General features: G+C 38.9%; 1 protein-coding gene across 1 annotated transcript in view; it reads left to right on the forward strand.

Moving 5' to 3' along the window:
- The first annotated feature begins 2281 nt into the window (after window positions 1–2281).
- SP3 (Sp3 transcription factor) overlaps window positions 2282–19754 on the forward strand; it is a 50591-nt gene continuing 33118 nt past the window's right edge. Inside the window, exons 1-4 of the mRNA XM_031960439.1 lie at window positions 2282–2426; window positions 3034–3170; window positions 3632–3745; window positions 11493–12867. Of these exons, the coding sequence (XP_031816299.1) occupies window positions 2420–2426; window positions 3034–3170; window positions 3632–3745; window positions 11493–12867 (1633 nt within the window). The 5' untranslated portion in view covers window positions 2282–2419. The remainder of the gene's footprint in view (window positions 2427–3033; window positions 3171–3631; window positions 3746–11492; window positions 12868–19754) is intronic.

Raw genomic sequence — 19754 nt, forward strand, 5'->3', positions numbered from 1 at the left:
TGTTAAGATTTGTCTAGACTTAAGAAAAGGCCATTTCTTCTCCTTAGATCAATTATCTTGATTTCCAAGAAAGATGAAGATATATTTTATTTTCAAAGAATGGTATAAAGTCAGATGATATTTAAGTAAAGGATCACAAATCAAGAGGGGGAAGAGAATATGGGGATATTCAAGTCCAATATCCTCATTTTTACAGATGAGGAAACTGAGGCTGGGAGGCATCAAGTAACTTGCTGCAGGCAATGTTTGAGGCAGTATTTTAAGTCTGGTTTTCCTGACACCAGGTACTAGACTATTTTAGTTATATCCATCGACTTAGTCCATCAATAAAAACATCTTGGACCCATACTATAAGCAGAACAATGAGGTCAGCTGTTTGAGTTGCATTAGAGAAATTGCATGGAAATGTTGAATTCAGTTCAACAAGCATAAATTGTCTATCACATGCCAAGAAAATTCTACAAAAAACAAACAAACAAAACCAAAGTCTGTCTTTTAAGTTTATATTCTATTTGGTGGGAAGAGAAAGGAATAGCTTATATAAAGTTAATACAAAATAATTTCTGGGAAGGATATCAAATAATTGAAGGAATAAAGTCTTTATGTATATATTGTACATTACAGCACCATTTGTGTTCAAAGAATATCTTTAGCTTCCACCATATGAAAATAAGCCAAAGGAAATAACCATTTGTAATGATGAATTCCACCCAGGAAGGCACATTTCAAGTCATCATTTCTGTGTTCATGGTTTTTAGACATGTAAACCAGATTCCTGCCAGTTCCAGGTTTAATGCAACCAAAAGCCTAAATTAAAAAGACAATCCTTACTAGACAGGTGCTTCAGCAATGAGATGCAAAATGAGAGCCGTTTCACGTTAGAGATTACCGAGTCCAGCGCTAGTGGTTCAGGGGCTTTACAATCCAGGAAAGTTTCCTATTAGAATTTGATAGTTGAAGCAAGATAGCTTGCTTTAAACGATATATCTATATATCGATAGATGGGAGCATTATGGATAGCATTTTCACCTCTTCCTCTGAACTGCTTTTTTGGCAACCAAATCTGTAAGTTGTAGGCAGATGTTTCTTCCAATTGGCAAACAGGTCAGGTAAGTTTTTCCCCTCTGGGGTGACTGAATAAGAGCCAAAGAACTCAATTAATCTAAAACTGGCCCAAATGAAATAAATGAAAACGCTCCAAAAAAGAAGATCCTTTATTACTTTGTTACCTTAAAAACGTTCTGTTGGAAATGCTTATTTTTTAAAAAGCATTCGGCTCAGCACCAAGGGGGATTAAGTAGCTTGGGGAAAATGCAACTTCATGAAAAATAAAAAATGCTTCGACTCCAGAATCTACTTCACTTATGACATACAGTATGTAGGGGCAGACAGGTGGAGACTTATGTGTGCAAATACATACTTGTGAATATATAGTTATGTATAAATTAAGTGTTTTTCATGTCTTGGTTGAGCAGAAGAAACTTCACATTTTATGTGTGCACACTGCAAATTCTTTTTGTTTCCATCGCCTTCGATGAGAGGCGGCAAAGCCAGAAAGGATGGGAAACCCGGTGGCTTGCACAGAAAAGGAGAGCAAAAGCGAGCGAGGGCGAGGAGAGCGAGGAAATCCTCCTCCAGCCTCGGAGGGGGTGTCTCCCCCAATACCAGCGCCCTCCCCCCGGGCTCGTGGGGCGGGTCTGGTTTGCTCAGCAGCAGCAGCGGCGGAGACGACGGCGGCAGCAGCCGCCCCGGGGCTCAGCCACTGCCCCTTGGCAGAGGAGCTGCGGGGTCTTGGGCTGTGCGAGGCCCAGGGGAGATACAGCCGCCGCCAGGATGGAGGAATCGCCGAGCGGGAGCCGAAGCCACAGGGGACGGATTTCCTCTTCAGCTCAGCCCTCCTCCCTAACGCTGGCGCCTGGCGGGGCCTGCACGGCTGGCTCCGAGCGTCAGCGAGGCGGGAGAGGCCTGGACCTCGGACTGGGGAACAGCAGCCGGCAAGCGAGGCGGGCACAGCGGGGTAACGGGCGAGCAGAAGCCGCGCTCGGAAACCGACGCCGCCGCGGTCGCTCATTGTCTCTCCCCTTCCACCCGGGGGGCAAACAGGAAGCGAAGCGCCCGGGCGAACGAGTGACGGGCTCCCCAGCCAATGAGAGTGACCGGCGGGGAGTGTAGTGGCGAATGAACGGGGAGAAGAGGGGCGGGATTTCCGGGCGGGCTGTCACCCTCTTCCCCCCTTTCGGGCTAGAGGCTCCACCTTTTGTGTTTCCCGCACAGTCAATCAAAATAGGAAAAAAAATCCCCCGGACCGCTCCGGCCGTGTCCGCCGCCGCTTCCCGCATCCTCTCCCGCCGCCGCCGCCTCCGCTCCTCACCATGTGTAAGGCGGCGGGGAGTCCCGCCTGAGGTGCCCTAAACACACTATGACCGGTACGTAAAGCAGAGTGAGCGCACTCCCCGCTGCCAGTCCCAACCACCCCGGGGCCGCCGCCGCCGCCGCCTCCGAGTGTGTGTGTGAAGCTGGGAAGTGTGAGTGTGTGCGGGGCAGGGGGGAAGGCACAGCCTCCCTCTCTGCTTTCTCCTTTCCCCGGCCACCGTCTGCTCCTAAGAATCCCGTGTCCCCCCAACCCCCGAAGCGCCGTCCCAAGCCTGGGCCCCGAGTCCCGCTGGGAGCGCAAACCTCCGGTGTGCGTGTGGGTGACCGACCGTGCGAGAGGAGAGAGCGCGAGTGAGAGCGGCGAGGAGGGAAAGGGGAGGAGAGGAGAGGAGAGGGGGCAGGGGCAGCGCGGGGAGGAGGAGGAGGAGGAGGAAAAGAGGAGGAGGAGGAGGAGGGTTACAGGCAGCCGAGGCGGGCGGGGGGAAGGGGAGGAGGGAGAGAAGGAAGGAGGGAGCGAGCCACTAGCACGGGGAGGGGGAGAAGGGGGGGAGGGGAAAGATTTTCAGTCTGGGCTTACTATAGTAATTTCTAGCTCTCACCGCCCGGCCCCTCCCCCTTCCTTCCCCCCCCTTCCCCTCCCCCCCCCCGCGGCGCCTACAGCTCCCGAAAAGCCTGTGAAACAAGAGGAAATGGCTGCCTTAGACGTGGACAGTGGCGGCGGCGGCGGCGGCCACGGCGAGTATCTGCAGCACGGAAATGGCGCGGCGGCGGCAGCGGCGGCGGCGGCGGCGGCCCAGGTAAGGAAGGAGCTCCTCCGGCCCATACCCAAACTCCCCCTCGCACTCTTTTCTCCTCCCTCGCCTCCCCCTCCCCTCCTTTCTCCCTCCCTCCTTTCTTCTCCTCCTCCCTCCCTCCCTCCCTCCCTTTCTCCCTCCTGTGCCCCCGCCCCCGCCCCCGAGGAGCTGGCCCGCCCGAGGCGCCGACGCGCCCAGGCCCCTCCCGCGCCTTCCCTCCGCCCCCCCTCCCGCGCCTTCCCTCGCTCTCCCCCCCCTCCGCAGGTACCCCGGGGTTCCGGGGGCGAAGCGTGAGGCCCGGCCGCAGCTCCAGCTGGTGTGTGCGCGCCGAGAGCGAGAGCGAGAGCGAGAGGGCGGGCGGCCGCTGGAGGGAAGGAGTCGCACTTCCTGTGTGAGCCGCGCTCGGCTGTAACCGCCACCCCCTCCCCTCCTTTCTCCTTTCTGAACCCGCCCATTGGGGGTAGGACACTCAGCCGTCACCGCTCGCTCTACTGGCCGCTACCTGCAGCAAGATAGGGCCGCCATTGCCCGACGACGAGGAGGAGCCGGCCGCCGCCGGGAATCACCCCGCCGGGGCGGTAAGTCGGCGCGCTCGGCCCTGCCCCTCCCCCTCCCCAGCCCGCCTCCCCCTCCCCGCCCCGGCCGGCCCGGGGACCCCCCCGCCCCCCGCCCCGGCCTGCCCGCCGGCCCCGCGTTTTCGTCCTGAACTAGGGAGCTGGGAAGGCAGGGAGACCGTTTGTTTCCTTTTCCTCCCTCTCTCTGCTTAACTCAGGAACCAGCCTAGGCTTCCCCCTCCATTGTCACTGCAGCACCTCGCTGGGAATGCTCCACAAAATGAAGCCTGGAAAGGCGGGTGGGGAAGAGGACTCACTCCAAAATGGATGTTGGAGCGGTTCCTCGCAGTGCTGCGAACTCCATCGCCCCGCGCTGTGCGCTGATGCATTTGTCGGCCAAAGTAGCCCTCCCAGAGCCGAGTCTTTGTTGTTCCCTGGCTTTCTCGCGTTTAGGGCTTTTCCTCTGGAGGGCTGGTCGATTTCACAGTCTTGATTTATAAACCGTAGACAAAGTTAAGGCTTCCTCTTTGTGAACGTTTAGACTTGTTTTGCTTTGTAGAAGAAATGCAGCTTGCTATTTGGTGATCAAGCACATTGTTCGAGTCTACCATTTGCATGCCTGCAACATAAATGGAACTTCACGTGTGAAGGAATGATGAAATTTAAACAGCAGCATACTAAGAGGGTTTATTTGTCTTTAGAGATTTAATGTGAACAGCAACAATAAAAACCAAGTATTATATTTGAGATTTTTTACTTCTGTACATGTTAATCTATGTCTATATTTTGTCTGCCAAAACAAATCACATGTCCAAAACTGGCGCTGCATTGATCATTGTTTGGGATAATTAGGACTGCCAGTTTGACAGATTTGATTGGACTATTGTGATGTTTTCATAGTATTTTGGGACTCATTAGGGTGGGAGGTGGGGGCAGACTGAAAACTGGTTAAGTTTAGAATGAAGGTCCATTGCAAATTACCTGGAAACAACTTTTAGAACACTTGAGTTTTGAACTTGAGGCAAATAGTATTTGAATTACATAAAAGCCTTAGGATCAATGAATGTTGCTACTTTAGTAACTTCAGTGTATACTACTCATTACAGTTCTGGTATCAACCAGCATTCTTTGGTTATAGTGATTGTGGCAACAAGCCTATTCGTATTTTTAAGATATTTTGATTATCCAATTTGTCAATAAATACTTGCTATGTTCTTTTATGTTTGTATGTAAGGGATCTCTGTAGATTATCAAGTTCAATTTAAGATTTCTGATTGTTAAATAGTTTTTATATTATAGATGTGCTAAATTATACCCTAGAGAGATTTGAAATACTTTGCTAAAGTGAAACAAAGGAATCCACTGTGCTTTAAAAAAAAACACAATTCATTTTAATGCACTAAAAGTGAAATTAGACATTTTTTTGTGACAAGAATAATAGATAAATTCTCCTTTAAAATGATTTGAAAGACAGCTGTTGTGTGGTAAGTTAAATATTGATAGTCTCTCTTGATAGATGATTTCTAAGCATCAATAACTTTGTTCTGTTTTACCATCCTCCAAATGACGCAAAAATGGGTCCAACAACTAAAGAAGACTATTGTAAAAGTAAAATTGTGAAGTTGATTTCTCTTTTATTTACTTAATTTTTGTCTGTTTAAAGTAGAACAAATCTTTTTTTAGTTGGAACTTAGCAAGCTTAATATTATTTCATAGATGGGTAAACATACATGTATGTCAGTCGTACAAGTAGAAGGATTTTGTGGCAGGGAAAAAACTGATACCTCTCTGCTTCAAGTCTTTCAGCTCCTCCTCTGGGCTCCTTGATATTTACTGTTAGCAAATTTCCTGCCAGGTGAATGTAAAAAAGAAAGAAAAGTAATTTTTGTTTGGCACATGTGCATAAAAAGTTTTTATTTTGAGTAAAATTTAAGACATTTGAATATCAGCCTTAGGAAAAATACTTTTCTACTTAAATGAATTTCAGACTTTTTTTTTCATAAAAGTAAGATACTTTGGTCCCATGATCAAATGTACTTTTTATTTAATAAATGTTTATTGCCTAAGTACTTTAAAATTTTGTCAATATGAAAGATAGGTATCTAATATAATATAATATAATATAATATATTATAATAGCTAATATACTTTAGAAACCCATGTGCATAATTTAATTTTGTTAGGTTAAATATTTAACATTTTGAAGGGGGAAAAAGGCATTTGAAAAGCCAGATGGCTAAAGTAGAGCTTTGATTCTGCAGCTTTGTCAAGTTCAGCATAACCTGGGTCTCTTGGATCTTCTCCAAAAGGTTTAATTACTCAGAAATTCTGTTCAGAAAAAATATTGGTAGAATCATAGATGCAGAGCTAGAAGACGACCTTGGAAATCCTCTAATCAATTCCTTCATTTTCTATGTGAGACCTAGATCTAGGCAGGAGGTGAAGTACTTGCTCAAGGTCATATAGGTGGTAAGTTGGCAGAGCTGAGATGAGAGTTCATATGGTCTCAGTCAAAATATTGCACCTTATAAATGTGATCTAGGTCATAGACAAGTCTCAAAGACACTTAGAGCAAGAACCTGGTGCAATTTTGTCTTTACTTTGGCACTTCATTTATTATTATTCACCTTTATTAAAGATGTAAATCAGGAAGTTGAAAAAAGTAACTTAATTCACCAGCAGTGTCAATTCACATAAACTGCACAAGAAATTTGAGGTTATTAGTTTTAAGATTAACTGTACTCCATATTACATACATTATTATGGACAGGTAAATATGAAAGATTGTGTGACATGTAAGTAAAGGTTTCTAATTTAAATTTTCATTGTTAAGCACAGAATTTCTTAATGAGTGGTTCTTTGAGTAAAAGCTAATGGTACGTTTTTAGATTGGTTTTTATAAGAGAACTCAAGCATTATTCTGTTAAAAAGAGGGTGATTTTATTATCTAATCATTATAAATTATATTAAACTAAACATTTGCATACTCTAATTAGTAATAATCAGTTACTCGAAATCTAGTAATTCAACAAACATTTACTAAGCGCTTATTATTGTGTGCCAGGTACTGTGCTAAGGGTTTAGCTGCAAAGAAGCAAAAACATCAAAATAGTCACTGACCCAGAGGAGTTTACATTCTGATAGAGACAACATTTAAGTTAATATCACATACAAGATATATAGAGTAAGGAAGATAATCTTTCTGGAGTAATTGGGAAGGCTTCATGTACAAAGTAGCATTCATCTTGAAAGAAGCCAAAGAATTGTTTAAAGGATTTCTAAGATTTGTAGTTGATTGGAATATATGAAAAACATCTCTCTCCTTCACATCCTGCTGACCCAACATAGGTTTTCATTTCCAGTTCAACTCCTTTTTCCCCTGTCCTTAGCAACTTCTAAAGCAGTTTGAATAGGCAGAGAAGTTAAAACAGTGATTCCCTAGTAGATACTATAGATATATTCCAGGAGTATTGTGAATACTTAATTACTTACAGTAGTCTTATGAGTTCTCTTGTCTGCAGAGAGAAAATCCATCTCCCATCCCATATTTTAATGCTTGGTTGCTCTGGAGAATGCAGCTGCAATGAATTGCCATAGCAACAAACCTAACGTTGGTGCCACCTCTGGACTATCCTAAGCAATGGGTGGTTGGCTAGCTGAGTATATATTATGGAAGGATGGCTTCCTCATTTAGGGTGTTATGAATTAATGGGGTTTCAGAAGTGCTAATTTTGAGAAATGGCATCTTCCAATACAGATTTTATTTAAAATTTCTTAAAATCATTTATTAACAGAAAAGATAGTCCAGGAAATGTGACAACTTTACCCTTTGAAGCTTTAAAATTGTTTTGGTTGACCAGCAAGTATATTTTATCCTTGTGGAGCACAAAATGCTTCCTTTTAAAGGCAAACTGAAAAACTACTCTCTCTTCTTTTGCCTGTGAATTCTCAAACCTATATCTTTTTATTTTGCTTGTTTCTTATGGTATTTATGTTAGTTTATAAAGCATTACACACACAAGGATTTTTTGTAACTCAATTGTCTTCAATATCCACTTGAGTTCTTACTTAAGCTGTGACTTAAGTGAATTTCTAGGACTTGAGGTAGGTAGAGGTTAAATGATCTGTACATGGTAAGGTACCAGTGTATATTGCTAACTTTTAAAGTTATGTTTTTAATAAGATTCCTTTTTAAATTGTTTTGGATTACAAAACTATATAGTTCCTTTGAAATGCCAAGAGGATTCCATGTGAAGTATCCTGAGAGGAAACTAATAGGTTATCATTTTCACAACTCTTTTTCTATTCTAATTTGATTTACAATACTTCTCCTTTAGGCTAAGTCTAAAACAGCTAAATTTAATAGGGGTAAATGCAAAATTCTACATTGGCTTCAGAAAAATCAACTTTACTAGATTGAGAGGGTGTGGTTAGATAGTATTTCCTCTTCAAAAAATGAGTCTTTTAGTGAAGGGTTAAGTGCAGTATGAGTAAATAATATAGAATGGAAGCTGAGAAAGCTTCAGGAAATACAGAATGAAGATGAGAGTGTGGTCTTTCTTGATCAGACCATATCTGGAGAATTGTGCCACATTTTAGGAAAGAATTTCTTGTTTAAAGTATTTTGTATGTGGTTTGTATTTATGTACTATATGCTGTATATGTGTGTGTGTGTGTGTGCATATATGTGTGTATATATATATATATATATATATTTATATACTATATGCTGTCTATCTGTCTGTCTGTCTATCAGTATTCTCTCCAATAGAAGGTAAACTTGAGGGCTGGTACTATTTCATTTACGATGCTAGCACGGTGTCTTGTACACAGTATCCAGGAAGACGAGTCCCTCATGAGTGCTTTTCTCTAAGGAACTGGGTATGATAGAAGAGATGATTGAGAATGGGACAGATAGGGTATAAAAGTGGACAAAAATAGGCATCTTCAAGTACTTGAAAGACTACCATGGAGAAGGGAAGTTTTCTTCTTCTTAGTTCTAAAAGGTAGAACTAGTAATTGTGGGTAGAAATAAGGAGCAAATTTAAGCTTGTATGTAAAAAAAAACCTTAATAACGATTTCAAGCTGTCCAAAAGTGAAATAAACTTCCTTAGAGGAGGTAATGGGTAGTGGATTATCTCATTGGAAATTAACTGGATGATTACTGGTTGATTATACTGTAGACATGGTTTGGAGTAGGTGGTCTACAGGGTCCCAAAGTCTGAATTAAGGTTGTTATTTTTATAATTTTAATCATCATAGTAGTTATAACTCCCCAAAGTCAGTTTATTTTTAGCATTCTTTGTATGATTTTGTTTATGATAGTCTTACTTGGAAAAATTGTATTCTTTCCCCCATGTGATGATTTTGTTTTCAAGAAAAAATTTTTTTTTTTTATTAGAAGGTTGTAGGTTGTATAGGTTGGTTTGGAATAAGTTTGGTTTAGTTATCCATGTTTATAGGAAGTGGGTAAATATGTAAAAAAACAAAACAAAAAACAAACGTTCAAAAAGGATGTCCAGTATTTTCCCCCATGGAAAAAAAGAAAAGGGAAGATTTCATGATCACTATTTAAAATTGCCTTGCTTTTAATAGAAATATTGACTCCTGTAATAAATTCTTAAATAAATTTCTTTTAATAGTAAGCTAAGGTAAACTTTTTGGTTGAAAGTTAATATTCCATAAGGAGATTTAGATAATCTTTTAGTTGATTTAAAACAGATATTGAAATGTAAACCTGGATTGCTACTGTAGCATTTGGAAAAGGGGAAAGTAAGATTTGCCATTCAGATATCAGATATAATGTGTTGTCCCTGACACTTATTTTAATTGTTGTCTAAAGTTTTATATTTTTTGTTTGCATCTTATTTAAATATTTGAAAGGCTTTTGTATTATATAGTTAATTTAACATTCATGTGTCATAATCCTCAGTAGAGTATGAGAACCATGTAAGGAAGGATGCCATGTCTTAATCGGTACTTGATACTTTTCCATTATTTAGCATAGTGTTTAGAGTGTTAAATAAATTTTTATTTGAATTTAAAAGATTATTGAAAAATATGGTGAAATATAAAATTTTGGGCCTTCTTATTTGAACAATAAAGATAATCAGATTTTTAAGAAATGTTCTTAAACATGATTTCTATGACTTTTCTGCTAAAAGTCATCAGGTGGGTAGTTTGTGTTAGGAAAACTGAAGAGATGTAAATTGAATTCCCTTATTTTAATTTTATGGGATACTGTAAGATACATGGCTTTCTGACTATTAGATATGGGAAATGAGGACACAATTGTGTATTTGGGAGTGGTTTAGCTATCAATCTAGTGTATGTGTTCTTTAAAGCAGTATTCTTTCTCAAGGACTTGACTATCCAGTTTTCAGGGCAAATCTTCTTTTGTGGTGTTTTAGGCCATTCCTTTCTAAATTTTGACATTCTTTAGGAAGAAAGACAGGGCAATAGCTAAGATTTTTGTAATGCTGTTGCAGATCATTAGTTTTTATCATGCATAGTTGATAATCTGCTCTAACCTGCTTTTCATCCATGTTCCCCATATTCCCTTGGCTTCTTTGGAACCCTTTGGGGGAGAATTGTGACTAGTATGCAGTAACCTTTGTCGTTAATTAAATGGAGTAACTATAGGTCACTTATACTCCTTTATTTGAAAACCCATTAGAAAAGGGCATTTTTATGGATTACTGATAGAGGAGTTGTGGGAATTTGCTCCAGAATAGCATAGTACTAATATTCTTATAGAACTAGTTGAATCACAATATGATCTGAGGACCTGGGATAGAATTTTGATGCCATTAATAGCATTCCCTAATTCAATATGAAATTTTATACTATGTATTGCAGAGTGGTGGATGAAATAGAGTGTGTGTGTTGTGTGTGTTGTGTATGTGTGTTTTGTAGCAAGAATACCTTTTTAGTTTTTCTTTAAAAATTTCCCAGCCTTAATATTCTAGTTGTATTTTATGTTCTCCTCCCACAATTTATAGACTTTTTCATTGTATTGTATTGTACCTCAGATCTGACCAATTAGTTTGAAGATTGCCACTCCAGTAGTGTGGTAGTGTAAAATGACCTTTTATCTTCAAATTTGAAATTCATAGCATTAGTGTACAGATCTTATTTTTATAATTTAAGCAATTGAAGATAAATTTGCAGTAGTATTTTTAATGTATGTACATTTTCAAAGAAAAAGTCAGTCAATGACCATTTATTAAATCTCTACTGTGTTCTAGAAACTATTAAGTTTAGTCATACAAAGAAAGATAAATGGCAGCCCCTATCCTTTAAGAGCTCAATCTGAGGAGAGACAACATATAAACTATGTTCAAACAAGCTATATTCAAAATAAATAGGGAATAATCAGCAGAGGAAAGGCAACATTACTAATATTATTAGTGAGATTTGGACTGTGAATTATTTTTTTCAGTAGTGATGATAGGTTTGTGTTGAATTATCTTTATAGCCCCTCTTGATCAGTGGCATGTGATAACAGACTGGTAGTGGGAGATCAATTTGTGATACTTTTTTTTTTCATGTACTATTTATGAGCATTAAATTCATGACTTTGGCTTTCTTAATACCTCTAGCAGTAGCAATTAATATAGTTCATACATTACTACAATTGGCTATAAATTCTATTATGATAATAGCATAATTTTTAATCTCAAGTGTAGATTACTACAATTGTTTTATAAGATATGTATAGATTGTTGGATTATATATGTCATATAACTTTTTTTTTTTTTCTGCATCCAGACAGGTGACTTGACTTCTGTACAACTAGGAGAAACTCCAAACAGATGGGAGGTTTTGCCTGCAACATCCACCAATATAAAGGATGAAGCTGGTAATATAGTACAAATTTCAGGTACTGCCACAGTAACTTCAAGTGGGCAATATGTCCTTCCCCTTCAAAGTTTGCAGAACCAGCAAATATTTTCAGTTGCATCAGGATCAGATTCATCTAATGGTACAGTGTCCAACGTTCAGTATCAAGTCATACCTCAGATTCAGACAACAGATGGTCAACAGGTCCAAATTGGTTTCACGGGCTCGTCAGATAATGGGAATATAAATCAAGAAAGTGGTCAAATTCAGATCATTCCTGGCTCTAATCAAACATTACTTGCTTCTGGAACACCATCTTCTAATATTCAGAATATTTTATCACAGAGTGGACAAGTCCAGGTTCAGGGAGTTACAATTGGTGGTTCATCTTTTCCTGGACAAGCCCAAGTAGTTGCTAATGTGCCTCTTGGTTTGCCAGGAAATATTACCTTTGTACCGATCAATAGTGTTGATCTAGATTCTTTGGGACTTTCCAGCAGTTCTCAGACAATGACTGCAGGCATTAATGCTGATGGACATTTGATAAACACCGGACAAGCTATGGATAGTTCAGATAATTCAGAAAGGACTGGAGATCGAGTTTCTCCTGAAATTAGTGAAACTAATACTGATACAGATTTATTTGTGCCAACATCCTCTTCATCACAGTTGCCTGTTACTATAGATAGTTCAGGTATATTACCACAGAACACCAATAGCTTGACCACTTCTAGTAGTCAGGTACACTCTTCTGATCTTCAGGGAAACTATATCCAGTCATCTGTCTCTGATGAGACACAAACTCAGAATATTCAGGTCTCTACAGCACAGCCTATTGTACAACATCTACAACTCCAAGAGTCTCAGCAGCCAACTAGTCAAGCCCAGATTGTGCAAGGTCTCACACCCCAGACAATCCATGGTGTGCAAGCGGGTGGCCAGAGTATATCCCAGCAAGCCTTGCAAAATCTTCAGTTGCAGCTGAATCCTGGAACCTTTTTAATTCAGGCACAGACAGTGACCCCTTCTGGACAGATAACCTGGCAGACATTTCAAGTGCAGGGGGTCCAGAACTTACAAAACTTACAAAACTTACAAATACAGAATACTTCTGCCCAACAAATTACTTTGACACCTGTTCAGACTCTCACCCTTGGTCAAGTTGCAGCAGGTGGAGCCTTGACTTCAACTCCGGTTAGTCTAAGCACTGGTCAGTTGCCAAATCTACAGACAGTTACAGTAAATTCTATAGATTCTACTGGCATCCAGCTACACTCAGGAGAGAATGCTGATAGCCCTGCAGGTATGTATAATTTAACACTTGGACAAAATAATTTTAAAATGTAACTATAGTACTTGTATTATAGACTTGTATGTTCTATGTTATACCTTACATGAGGCACATGATTTGTAATTTATCTAAAAAGTTATTTTTAATACTATCAAAATTTTTTAAAAAATGATGTATTTAATTTTTTGCACATTGGTAAAATTGATAAATTTCCAGATTGCTTTCTGCTTTTTAAACTTTTAAAAAAATTTTCTACCTGGGGCAATTTTCAAATACTGTTAACTAGTGGCATTTGCAGTTTTCAGCTTTATATCTATCTCCGTACTTTAATCTGGACTAACAAAAATTCACTGTTTTCCTTTTTACTTCTGTTGGATACCTTGGAATTGGGTTAGGTATTTTTATGAATTACTCTGTTTTTCATAGAGATAACTGTGGAACCTGTGTGATATTGGGAAAGAACACAGGAATGATTGTCAAGAGACACCTGGGTTCTGACCCTATCCCAGTCACTACATAGCAAGCTGTTCACTTCCCATATGCGCCTCTTTCTTCTAAATTGGCAAGGTAAAATTAATAGGGATAAATGTCATGCACTTAGCTAAAAAAACAATTGTGGAAGTATTATTTTGGGGGGCACATGGCTAGAGAATAGGCTATGCAGGAAAAAGAGGATTTTTCTTAATAGCCACAAGTTTGGTATAAGTTGGTGATAAATACAACACTGATCAAAAAGTTAATGAAATCTTGTATTAATCAAAGTACAGTGCCCTGAACGGGAAGGATTTAATATACCATTGTATTCTATGCTTGTCACATTCTATGCTTTTCAGGATTATATTTGTTTCTGGATCCCGTTTTAAGAAAAGTGATTTTGATAATTTGAAGTGTGTCTGAAGCAGTTGGGGTGTTATATAAATGCAAAATGTGAGAAATTGCTGAAGAAATGGAATATTTCAAACTTGAAGAGATTCAAGATGGACATTCAGTTTAATAATTCTATAAACATGAAGTGCCTACTGTGTACTAGGCACTGTAACAGGCACTCAGGATCCAGAAAGAAGCAAAAGATAGTATCTGCTTTGTTGAGATTTGATTTATTGGGGAGAGGGGGTTCTTAAGTCAAAATCTAAGATTGTGTGGGAGGCAAATATATGAATAATCATTAGAACTATCTGAAGATAAAATGAACTCTATTGTTAGGTTTCAAGTTCTCCATTCCTGGAAGTGTTCAAGCAGAGATTGATCTTTTCCCAGGGATCATGTAGATAAGATTCATGTTTTGGGCAGTATATTGGATTGGGTGGGTCAGAAGGCCCCTTCTGATGGGTTATAGATAGTTCTTGCTTTATATTAATGGAGTGTTTTGCAAAACTCTTAGAGAACTTAACCCATGAAAGTGGGGAAGGGAGAAATGAAAGGGGACAGGAAGGGAAGCATGTACCTGTAAAGGGAGAAGGCTGGACATGGACACAGATGGAAAAGGGCTAGCAGCATTTAGCGGGGCTGAGGACAGACATGCAGTATCTGAGCCAGAAAGAAGACAAACATTCAAACCCAAGATCAAGTAGTGGAGTAGGGCACAGGACTCCTTCCTCGTCCCTAATGGAGGTCTCAAGCCAGATTTCCTCTACTCTTCTTTTGGTTTCACTTGGAAGTTTTAGATTTTATTTTATTTTTTTAGGGTTTTTTTTTTTTTTTTCCTTCGGTGGGGAAGGTGGGAGCCTTAGAACATTGAGCAGAATGGCAGGAGTAGAAAGGAAACTCGATATTGTACAGTATAGTTAGCAAGTATTTGAATGCAGATTTCTTTCAGAATTCTTACTATAAAGTCAAATTGACATAAGGTGAGAGTTGTCAGTATTAAGTTCTAAGTTCTATGACTTAGTACTAATCTGAGCTTTAATTTTCTCAGCTGCAGAATGAAGGGGCTGTCCCAATTCTAATATTTTATGATCTATCATTTTCTACAAATTTACCTTGTGGGTGTCATATTTGGATAAATCTCTTGACACATCTGTTGCTCAATCTTTGTTGTAATATAAGAAATGAAATTCTTTTTTTTAATAAGTCTTAAAACTACGTTAGACATTAGCAGTGTTATTTTGTCATCTGGACAAACTTTTTGCCAAGTGGTTTTGAGCATTAAAGCGTTACTAGTGAAGTTATATGTTTACATAAGCCTTGATTACTTCTACTATTTTTATATTTAAGCCTTCATAATAGTTGTAATATTATACTGGTTTGTGATGGTTTTTAGTCATTTGGAATTAGGATGATATTAATTTGACTTAAAGGTGGTGCTGCTGCCATTAAAGTGCTGCATAACTCTTTACATTTTAAATTAATTTTGTTTTTGGGGAAAAAACTCCTTTGACAATCAGGCACCTTGTGGTGGCAAAAGAACTTGGAGTAGGATTCATTATTCTAAACAGAGCATCTTCATATCAGTTGTACCTGGTTAAAAGAGAGTTTTTAAAGAAATCACAGATAACTCCATATAGTTCTTTAAGCCTATCATATAAACAGTTCTTTCAGCCTGTCATGGGAAGCTAAATAGTTGTGATCATCTCAGGAGAATTTATTTTTGATTTTATAAATTTATATTGGTTCCATAATTAAATTGATCAAAAGAACCAAAAGCCTTCAGTTAAGTCAGATAATATGTTGGAATTACTTTCAGAGTAGAAGCACCATATGAACTGAGTAAGAGGTGAAATTATTTTATAGTGGTACTTCAATAGTTTGAAGAAAAATAACAATAAATGCTATTAAAAGAGTATGCAGTGGAGTTTGTTTCTCTTTCAAAGGAAAGTTGAAAGGATGAAGTGAAAGCTAAAGTTGCAAAATACAGATAAAAAAGAATATGGACTGGACCTAAGTTGTCACTGATAAAAGGAGCTCTCCCGAATGATGAAACTCAAGCTAAGTTAGATAATGGATAAAATACTGTACTTGGATTTAGGATGGCCTGAGTTTGACACTTAATCCTGCTTCTGACACAGAACAGAGTAATTTTGGGCAATTTACTTAATCTCTTTATTTCAAATTTTTTATCTGTCAAATGAAGGGTGAAAATTTATGGGCCTCTTATTTGAACAGATCTAAATCTCTGTGATCCTATAATACCAATGCAAGTGGGAAAATTTTTAGAATCTTGGTCATACATACCTTAGAGTCATGCAACTATCTGGTTTCAGAATAGGAATTTGAATGCTAGTCTTTCTAGTGCCAGAATCAACTCATCATGCAACACTTCTTCTGAAAGGAACAAAGACTAGACAATATATAGAATTTTTAGAGATATAGGCAATGTGTGGGACCTTTTAATCTTGAGATTGTTAGGTAAAATGGTAGAGGGGTACCTTAATTTTGCGTGGTTGCTTTAAAAAAAGTTGGAACATGAAAGTATGTTGTATTCCTTAGTATGCATGTGCATCTATACTTTCATGAGAATAGGCATTCACACCAAAAAGGTGCAAAATCCATTTGTTCCCCCACCTTCCATAATAATAGGACTCAATAAGCTACTGAGCATGAGCTACTAAAAAGCAATATGTACATTATTGGTTTGCATTTTAGTGTTTTCTAAGTATTTGATTAATGTAAAAATTCTTTTTCCAACCTTATTTTCAAATCCATAATAAGCAGGTACTCATTCTGTTGTTACTTTGAGGTTTCTTTGACTTGGAATTTAACAGTTATCATTACTGTTGAGATTTGTTTTATCTAAATAGTGTGTCATTCTTTAAGACTAGCTTGGGGGAGATGTTTTAAGATTCTTTTTTTCAAGAATTGTATTTTAAAAAAATTTAGCTTCTTTAATTCTTTGCCCATATAGAACTAAAAGTTAAAACAATAGATCTTTGAACCTACTTATTTTAAACTAACATTGAAGACTTGATGATGGTAGGTCTGCTAATCATCTTCTAGTTTTTTTCCTGACATTTCTATTCCTCCTAGCCTTTTAAACTTTGATATTTTCCACCATAATCAAAGGGAGTGTCTTTTAAGATGTTTAATTTATATTTTAAAGTGACAGCATTCACTCATCTTTATTTACTTGCTTATTCATTCAGTTTTTTATTTATTTAAGGGAAGACATCCAGACAATAGAACTAAGATGATTGTGGAAATTAATGATTTTCAAGATTTGATGAAATCAAAAGGGAACAAAGCAAAAAAGAAAAACAAAATAATCATGCCTTTGATAGAAAAAGAGGGAGTTTGGCACCCATAAATAGAATCCCTTGTAGTATTGAGGAAGAAATGGGAAAATGCAAATGACTTTATGATCAATCAGTTTTAAATGATCAATGCTTGGTTTGTTGTCCTTTGCACTTAAAGACGACCAAAATGTTATCACTGTGTTAGAGTTGAGTTACAGTGTGTCCCCAACTGTGGCTGATTAGATCAATACTAGCTTGGAATGCTCTGCCATAGATTAGATGCAAATAGCCCCTATGAACATTTGGGGTAGCTTCTCTAATTTTGTATATTTCACATTTCTTTTGGGCTAAATCAATTTTGCTTTCTTAATAGAACAAAGCAACTTCTCTGAGGGTATGCCATGTTGGGTAGTTCTATGCCATAGTGTCTCCCATGTCTTACAGTTCTAAAGTTCTTAAGAGAAACCTTGAGAGTATTCTTGTATTGCTTTTTCTGACCTTGTATTGCTTATGAGCCCTTGCCCAATGTGAGTCCTCCATAAAATAATTTTTTTGGTAAGCATACATTTGGTATTTGAACAGTGTGGTCAGCCCAATTGAATTGTGCTCTCTGCTTGGCAGCTTAGTTCAAGAAAGGACTGGTATCATATTCTTCCAGGTGATCTTTAGCTTCTTCCTAAGACAATTTAATGGAAGCTATTCAGTTTCCTTTCATGGTGTTGGTAAACTGTCCAAGTTTCACAGACATACAACAATTAGGTCAGCATACTGGCTCTGTGCTACTTCAGTTTGATAGGCCAATCTATTGCTTATCCTCTCCCACACTTTCTTTTGGAGTCTATCAAACATTGAGCTAGTTTTGGCAATGCACATGTCAATCTCATTATCATTGTGGACATCCTTGGAAAGTATACTGCCCTTGGAGAAGAACTTATCCACAGCATTCAAAACTTCACCATTTACTGTAACTGGTTCCACATATAGATAGTGTGGTGCTGCCCGGTGAAGAACCTGTGTTTTCTTGGTGTTGTTAGGCCAAAATTAGCACATGCAGGGAGCAGCTAGTTGTCATAGTAGATAGAGCACCAGCCCTGAAGTCAGGAGGACCTGAGTTCAAATCCAGTCTCAGACACTTAACACTTCCTGGCTGTGTGACCCTGGGCAAGTCACTTAACCCCCATTGCCTCAGCAAAAACAAAACAAAACAAAAGCACATCCAGCAGAGAATTGATCCATATTTTGTTGCATATCAGCTTCAGAGGCTGCATTGAATGTATAATCATTTGCAAACAAAAAATCATGCACCAACATTCCCTCCACTCTGTTTTGGCTTGTAGCCTTTTTAAATTGATGAATTTGCCATCAGTGCTATAGCTGACTTTGATTCCATGTTTGTCCTCATTGAAGCTGTTTGACAACATGGCTTAAAAAGTCATGCTAAAAGGCATGGGAGCAAGCACACAGCCTTGTTTCACTCCATTGGTGACTGCGAAGGCTCGAGGGAATTGCCCAATGTCCTGAATCTGGGCAAGATGCCATCATGAAATTGATATATTATACTGATAAACTTTTCTGGGCAACTGAATTTTGACATTTTTCCACAAGCCCTCATAATATCAAAGTATCAAAGTCCTTGATCACATCTACAAATATTGTGTGCAGACCACTGTACTGCTCATGGAATTTCTCCTGGAGTTGTTGGGCAATAAATACTATATTGACTACTCCTCATTCCCTTCTGAAGCCATGCAGTCTCTCAAGATAGATTACCTTTTTCTAGGTGTTGGGTCAGCCTGTTAAGGAAGACTCTGGCAAGAATCTTGCCAGTAAAAAATGAGAGAGACCCCCTTGTGATTGTCACAGGATAATCTATTCCCTTTATTTTTATCAAGATAGACAATGGAGGCATTTTTAAATTCCTGGGGCATAACTTCCTCTTGTCATATAACCTGGAAAATTTCAGTCACCTTTTGTAGGAGAACCTTGTGAATCTCAGCTGGGATAGATAGAATCAGCATCTGGTGCTTTGTCACAGGAAAGTAACCTAATAGCAATTCAAAGTCTCTTCTTCAGTTGGAACTTCACTTAGGCAGTGATTGATATCAACTTGAGGTAAACTTAATAGCTTCAGCATTTATTGATGAATGTTTGTTGAGAAAGTTATGGAAGTGTTCAGCCCACCTCTCCAGGACCATGTCTTTATATCACTAATCATTGTGGCACTCTTAGCACTGAGTAGTTGAGATGCACTATAGGATTTTGGCCCATAAATAGTTTTAGCTTATCATAAAAAACACTTTGGATTGTTGCTATCAGTGTAAAATTTGACTTTCATCTGCCTTCTTACTGAACCAAGAATCCTGAATCTTAAGTTTTTTTTCCCCCTTAGTATTTATTTATTTTTAATAATTATAACTTTTATTGACAGAACCCATGCCAGGGTAATTTTTTACATTATCCCTTGTACTCACTTCTGTTCTGATTTTTCCCCTCCCCCAGATAGCAAGCAGTCCTATACATGTTAAATATGTCACAGTATATCCTAGATATAATATATGTGTGCAGAACTGAACAGTTCTCTTGCTGCACAGAAATTGGATTCAGAAGGTAAAAACTCGGGAAGAAAAACAAAAATGCAGTTTATATTCATTTCCCAGTATTCTTTCTTTGGGTGTAGCTGCTTCTGACCATCATTGATCAATTGAAACTGGGTTAGATCTTCTCTTTGCC

This window comes from Sarcophilus harrisii, chromosome 3 (genome assembly GCF_902635505.1).
Source record: "Sarcophilus harrisii chromosome 3, mSarHar1.11, whole genome shotgun sequence".
Lineage (NCBI taxonomy): Eukaryota > Metazoa > Chordata > Mammalia > Dasyuromorphia > Dasyuridae > Sarcophilus > Sarcophilus harrisii.